This window comes from Nicotiana tabacum, chromosome 2 (assembly GCF_000715075.1).
Source record: "Nicotiana tabacum cultivar K326 chromosome 2, ASM71507v2, whole genome shotgun sequence".
NCBI lineage: Eukaryota > Viridiplantae > Streptophyta > Magnoliopsida > Solanales > Solanaceae > Nicotiana > Nicotiana tabacum.
In genome coordinates this window covers 10,674,059-10,681,523 of record NC_134081.1, presented here as the reverse complement: position 1 = coordinate 10,681,523, position 7,465 = coordinate 10,674,059, and the positions used below count along the sequence as shown (strand labels likewise).

The following is a 7,465-nucleotide window of genomic DNA, read 5'->3' as shown; positions in this document are numbered from 1 at the left end:
TTAGCCAAAGAAAAAAGCAATGATTAGCTAAGAAAAGTGTAACAAAGCAAGAAGGCTATTTATAGAGATACTAGGGATTTCTTAAATTGCCAAGTGTTTAATTGCATGAAAGATGATTGCCACTTGTTTTTGGCTTAGCAATTTGGCCTCATATCTTCATGCAAAAGGTCACATGGTAGATATTCATAGCCACTTGGAAATAGGTAGGACATTTGTAAAATAGAAAGACACATGGCTATTTAATTTTTGAAAATACTGCCACAGTTACTGTTCTTGCCTTCATTATTTTCAACTTGGCTTCTTCATTGCTGTTTTTCTTTTTCAAACCTGTTGTGAATCGCTTTTCTTGAGCCGGGGGTATATCGGAAACAGCCTCTCTACCTCTACAAGGTAGAGGTAAGTTCTGCACACAAATTACCTTCCCCAGACCCCCACATTGTATGAATATATAGGATATGTCTTCGTTGTTGTTGTATTCACAAACAAAATCTAAAACAACTCACTTAATTGTGGTGCAGTTCCCTTTGCTCTCAAGAAGTGGACTTCTAGAAAAGCTTATGAGCGAATCGACAAAAGAGGATGGATCGGAATGCGTTCTGCAGCTTACTGATATACCTGGTGGAGCTAAAGCATTTGAGTTAGTAGCCAAATTTTGTAATGGTGTTAGATTTGAACTTACACCTCTAAATGTAGCGAGTCTTAGATGTGCATCTGAGTTTTTACAAATGACCAACGAATAAGGGAAGGAAATCTAGTTACACAAACTGAAGCTTTTCTGAATGATGTATTTGGAAATTGGTCAGACACAGTAAAAACACTAGAAACCTGTGAAGAAGTTTTACCGCATGCTGAAGAGCTTCATATTGTGTCGAGACGCATAATCTCGTTGGCGATGAAAGCTTGTAGCGATTCGAAGTTACTTAATTGGCCTGTAATTGGAGAATGGTAATGATAATAACACGGGTTCTGATGTATGGAATGGTATAAGTACTGGAACGAAGCCACAGCCGATGACAGATGATTGGTGGTACAAAGATGTGTCATTCCTCAGCTTACGTTTTATGCAAAGAAACATATCCCTCTACAAACGTTTAATTCAGGCTGATGATTGAGGCCTGAAAATATATCAGGCGCCCTCGTGTTTTATGCAAAGAAACATATCCCTCAAGGACACTAGCCATGCTAAACCCGCATCCACGCCATCAGAGGCAGATCAGAGGGCGCTTCTTGAAGAGATCGTGGAGTTATTACCAAAACAGAAAGGAGTAACAGAGACTAGGTTTCTTCTGAGGTTGCTCCGTACTGCTATGATGTTGCAAGCTACACTTGATGATTTGCTGATACCAAATAGTGGCTACTCAGTTGAGACTTTATATGATATAGACTGTTTTCAGCGTATTCTGGACCATTTCTTGTTATTAGACCAGGCTTCTGCTGCTGCATCTCCATGTATAATGGAAGAAAATCAATTTGGTAGAAGGCAATCAGTCTTTGGCTTCAATAACAAGGGTGGCAAATCTGGTGGATTCATATCTTTCTGAGGTGGCGCCTGATGTTAATTTCAAGTTTCCCAAATTTCAGACCAAATACATCATTCAGATTATGCTAGGCCACCTGTGTTGTTATACAGAATAAGATTCTAATTGAAGAACCGAATATTAATTACAAATCCACTCATAATTTCACATCATGAATATTACTTATGGGATCATACAAAAAATGAATGTTGAACTTCTAATTGAAGAACCGAATACACAAGAGTCTAAGGGAGATAGTTTAGGGCGAGAACAAAGGGAGAAACTTGCTCTAAAGCAGAAACTCTGTTAACCTCATTAAGAGTTGCACGAGTGACATTGCCATCAAACATCACGACCAAAAAGAAATAGATGGACCTTCTAGTAATACTCCATATAATCCTCTAAGAAACAAGATTGATTTCAACACAAATAAAACGCCACAATCGCAAACAAATTTAAGAGATCTAACAAAACTAGGCCTTTTGATTTCTTCTTTTAGTACAAATCTAAAAATACACTTATGCACTGAGCATTCAGAAACTAGAACTTCAAACGTACTCTACTTTCCACCTAAGTTAACAACTATCTATTTCTCGTACTGCACCTATTTCAAAATAACAACTGCATTTCTGAGAGCCAAATACCTCTGAACATAGTCATTAGGAAGCGATCTTATTATCTTGAAAACCTCGGTGTTAGCATAACGGAGTTTAGTTCGTGGGTCAAAATATGGTGCCTGCATGTCAAACATAAGAATTTTTTACCATCCAAAAATATTTGTGCTGGAAAATAATTTCTGATGGCATAAAGGACTAAGAATGCACACAACCCCTATTCAGAGATGTGACAGTAAGACAGCACAGGAAAGCAAGCAGAAATTTAGACCATATCATTCAAGGCACTCTGGGGCAAAGGTACCTTGAATCCTGTTACGTCGCATATCTTTTTGCATGGATGCATAGAAGGTGGTGATTCAATGTTAACATCTACAGGGATTGAGCAAACAAAGTCAAAACTTTGAAATACTCATTTAGCTACGAATGATTAAAAGGAATATCTGCAAAATAATGTCCCTACACTGGGAAATAAATAGACTGTTGCTCATGAAAGCATATTTTGAATGTTCAACTTGTATGATGATTGATGATAACAGTTCAGCATATAAACAAGAAAGATATCATTTCCCCATCTGCAATTTAATTCAAAATAAAATGGACTGTTCTTTAATCACTTTCTAACTGATAGTCAAAAGTCTGGGGTTTAGACTGTTAGCAAATGTTTAGTGATGTTGCTGGAAAATGCAGCAAATTTCAAGGCAATCTTCATCAGACTCCACAACGACAACAAAGGTGCAATGCCAGGAAAATGCATCCATATTGTAGAGTTTTCTAGGGAATCATTACCTTCACAACCTAATTATTGATAGATCTTGGCAACCACATATGCTTTGTCAACTACTAGCAACCAAAAAAATGCCAGATCACTGTAAGTAGAAGCAATATCTGCCTGAAAGCTCTTCAAACAAATTGGGTAAGAGCTACTACTACATGCTCAGGAAAAAGTGGTTGCAACGGGGAATAAAATCTGATGACATGATTTGCAACTCAATATGCACTAGTAAAGAAAATTAACCAACATCCAGAACTGAACAGGAAGTTGTTCAACTCCTAGATCTTGCAGAAGTTGAAATGCAGTGTATTGAGTCAAGGAAATGATGCAATCAGTCAGAGGCATTCATTATTCCAAAAAGTCAGATAGAAGCATTCATTCCAGCTGTAGTGGTTCTATTAATATGGTTTCGGTCAGTTTCTTTTGACATTTCTAAGAAACTTGGTTAGCAGGAGCCTTGGAGTAACTGGTAAAGTTACTGCTATGTGACCAGGAGGTCACGGGTTCGAGCCGTGGAAACATCCTCTTACAAAAAATGCAGGATAAGGCTGCGTACGATAGACCCTTATGGTCCGGCCCTTCCCCGGACCCCGCGCATAGTGGGAGCTTAGTGCACCGGACTGACCTTGGTTAGGAGGTTCAGTTGCGGTTCTCAAGAATAGGCCACTGAACTGAGCGAAAAACTTACTCTTGTGTCTAATGTCAAGCGCTCTTATGTCTTTCTTAATAAATTCTCAAGTTGGTATCAGAGCAGAAAGAGTCCTCTATCTTCTTTTTATCAAAGGTCTACCATTGGGTCAAGTAGACTCCTACATGAACTCCACGATGCTTTCAAACCACTTTGAAATTTCCATTTCATCCTTTGCCCTATGTATTTTTTTTTTTGGATTCCTACCCAATGTCTGGTACCCACATTGGGGCCCTGAATAATCTGGATTCCTGTGACGTCAAACCCATTAAAGGGGGAGCGCTCCCTACCTTTGGTCAAGGATGGAGGTAGCCTATCCATCCATATGTCTCATATATATTAGTGGCTTCAGCACATTGTGACTGTCAAGTACATAAATGTGGACATGGGGTTATCTTCAATGCTCCAAGTGCTATATATTAGACATTCACCAAGTCAAGGTTTACTAAAAAAAGAAACAATCAAACTATAGAATATTCTAATTTAGATTGGATCACAGACCAGTTGATCAGTCATCTATCTCTGAAGACTATGTTTATTTTAATGAAAATCTTGTATCATGAAAACTAGAAACCAGAACATTGTTACTTGATCTTAGAGCAGTTGCTAAATGTCGAACCATCACTGCAAGTACTTGGGAACTCATACAAATAAAACAATTGCCTCAAGAATTGATATTTGGAGATAAAAAAATATAGTGAGATAATCATAGCACTCCATATAGCTTCCACCATAGTGTTTGTGAAGTAACTCAGAGTATAAAAATAGATTGTCGTTTGAAAGAAAGCTCTTTCCAAGGAAGATATGATAGAATTTGTCAGCACACTGGACCAACTAGCATTCTTTAATTTGGAAAAAATAACCAACTAGTAAACATCACAAATGCCGTGAGAGGACCACACAATCAGTATATTTATGACAAACTTGGAGTATATAAAAATTCTATTCTCCACCTTAAAGAGGAGTGTTGAAATTATTAACAATATAGATAAAAGCTCAAAAAGTCAAGCACACCCATTGGAGAATTAATGATATGAATAACAATCAAGAAGTCAAGCATGCCCAATAAATGCATGACGTGTGACATCGAGGTCTCATATTATATGTTCCGCACAAAATCAACTTAGGCCGCCTTTTTCCTTGTTCTCTACACTCTGTCTTTGTCTGCCATCTTCAAAAGAAGTAGAAGATCCGTCACACTACCGCCACCACCACCCCAAATATCTCTCTCTCGCAGATATAACAATACTGCCATCAAGTATCATTAACAACCTTTGGGTGGGAAAAGAAGTATCAATGAATGGTTTAGTAATTTGATTGTCGTGATCGAATAAGTACGAAATTGAACTTAACTTTCTATCAAGTTAGGCACAACAAGAATTCGATGTGAAATTGTTTGGGCATTTCAATTTGGATCTAAGATGTTTTCATCAAAAGTAGTTTATGCTACATCTAATTCTTGTCTATATGCTCATTGGATACAATAAACCAAATTTTCAAACCAAGTTAACCGATCAACCTCAAGATTGAATCAAACCGAACCAACAAAAGTTTGGTTACACATCAGTTTTTTCTTTAAGCAAACTAAAATATTTGGATACCAACAGAATTAAGACTCAGCAAATGAACCAAACTGAATAAGTATAGCTATATCTTGCAAAAAACTAGAACACAGCCCTATTCTACATTACAGGCAAAGGAATTGAAACGCAAAATGCATGATTCCAGATTAAATTTACGATGTAATCCTAGTCTGCTTATGCCACAAATCTCATAATGCCCACGAAATAAACTCAAAACAATTTCGCTTAATGACGGAAAATGAAAATGCAGCAGCGCAAAAAAGTTTTGCTAATCATAAACGTTAGGTATGTTAGCATTTTTGAGTCAGTACATTATAACACAACAACCTACTTGAACTAAGAGATTGGAGATTTCAATTAATGAAATCAACCTTTGAAAAACAATTCAAGTATGAGATTTCAACCTTAGATATTTGTTGCAAAAGCTTAATTGACAGCAAAAAATAGGGTATAGGTGAAAGATTGAGACTCACAAGTAGGTAAGTCAGGAGGATAATTTTCGTAATTTTCAGCTTGAATGATCTGCTTGAGATGCTTCCAATGACGGCCTCTAGCCTGTCCTTTAGGGTACTTGTCGTACATCTGAATCTTCTTGAATGTCATGTGAGTTGGCAGTACTAGCTCTGCTTCTATCACTTCCCGCTCCATCTATAGCGGCGAACCGATTTGCTGATGATTGTCCCCAGGGAATACGGGTGTTTTACTTGTTGGGCTTGGACGTCATTCCGATTCACCAATTTGGATGAAAGTGCTGAAATGTTTGATAAAAAGTGCTGATAAGCATTTTTTCTATTATTTGGGATCGCATGTGAAAGTTAAGATTATGGACTAAATGTGATGACCAAATCACCAGAAATGTTCAAGGCTTAGTAAGGTGTTTGAGATTCCCAACGGACTCCATTACTTGAACCTAAATGAAAGCTAGCATTTTAAGAAGTTTCATTAATAAAAGAGGACGTAGCAGTCATATTATTTCAAGAGATTAAGCCAAGGCTCATCTTTTGTGGTCCGGATAATTCTAAGATTTCCATAACCCATATAAAATTAGGCGCAACAGATAGATATATCCAACACGCTGTTTACGACCAAATGACCGAACATGATAGGTATTTACCAAATTCTTACCATGGACAAACCAAGAGTGAGTTTGAAAACTAGTAATTAAGTAACAACAATTAGCAACAATTATACAAGGTTCAAATATCAAGATATGAATAAACATATTATAGGACTAATTCGTTGCATTAACACTCCATCTGAAGCAGTGATATTAGCTTGAACTAAATTAATTGAACAGTGCATTCATAAATCACGATATACTACTCATAGGGAGGAAGTTTTAATTAATTGCAAATTTGAGATCAATAGCTACTGAAATTAGAAATACAGGCTGTAACATTGCAAATAATTAATTATGAACCCTCATGTCATTATAAGATGAATTCCAAAATCCAACAACTTCTACAATAACCACAGGGAATAGCTGAATGACTGAAACAACTTGAATGATGTTTAAATCTGCCAGACCCGACCTCCAACACAAATATCCTTTCAAATATGCTAACTTCAACCAGCCTTCATAGATTCACAAAAGCACCAAACAAACTTTCAAATTACTCAATTATAATCGATAGCTCACTAACACTTGAACCTTTAATGGAAGCACATTCAGCATTAGGTATTGATCAGAAAAGAGAGAAACAAACAGAATTTGAGGCTTAGGCAAGCCAGATCTAAATCAGCAGGAATACAACAAAGTTTTATCCATAAATTCGAAATAAAAGGACAGGTGAGGATTTACATACCTAAAGCAGGGAAACAGCAGCGCAAAAACCAAATAAAAGCCTAGAACTCTTATTTGTAAGCGAAGAAGAAGAAACGACGTAGTATTGATATGATACTACGTCGTTTGGGTGCCTGAAAGTCAAGGTTAGGAGGCCGGACAATTAATCAAATGACTTTTATTTTAATTATGTTCTTAACCTATGATTAATTCCTAAATGCAATTAACACACTAAATGAAAGATAAACTATTTTTTGATGATTTTTATGATTTAAAACATTTCTAAATATACATGAACAATGCGAATAAATGCAAAACAAATAAAAGAAAAACTTCTAAAATTCTATAAAAATAATTAAAATTATTTTTGGACTATTTTTAGTAAGTAATTTCTTATGTGGGGGAAAAAATTAGGTGCTCACAATAGAAAAACTAAATATGGTAAGAAAATCGGGACAAACAACTAAGAGAAACGTAGCTATGTCAGCGTGTATGTGCATAGTCT

The 7,465-nt window shown here is 36.4% G+C and overlaps 1 protein-coding gene and 1 pseudogene across 4 annotated transcripts; one reads left to right on the top strand and one right to left on the bottom strand.

The window, feature by feature from the left end:
• The first annotated feature begins 248 nt into the window (after nucleotides 1-248).
• Nucleotides 249-2,168, top strand: LOC107761095 (BTB/POZ domain-containing protein At5g03250-like; annotated as a pseudogene).
• Nucleotides 1,912-7,121, bottom strand: LOC107761098 (protein EIN6 ENHANCER). Of its 4 annotated transcripts, none has more exons than XM_075230608.1 (4): nucleotides 6,983-7,121; nucleotides 5,651-5,928; nucleotides 2,436-2,503; nucleotides 1,912-2,253 (listed from the first exon to the last, which is right to left on the bottom strand). In XM_075230608.1, the coding sequence occupies exons 2-4, from the start codon at nucleotides 5,823-5,825 to the stop codon at nucleotides 2,122-2,124; spliced, it is 375 nt and encodes a 124-aa protein (XP_075086709.1). In that variant the 5' UTR covers nucleotides 5,826-5,928; nucleotides 6,983-7,121; the 3' UTR covers nucleotides 1,912-2,121. The 4 variants fall into 4 exon arrangements, with proteins under 4 accessions (XP_075086709.1, XP_075086711.1, XP_075086705.1 ...); XM_075230610.1 differs by lacking the exon at nucleotides 6,983-7,121 and adding an exon at nucleotides 6,829-6,973; XM_075230604.1 differs by lacking the exon at nucleotides 6,983-7,121 and adding an exon at nucleotides 6,710-6,953.
• Between the last annotated feature and the right edge of the window lie 344 nt (nucleotides 7,122-7,465).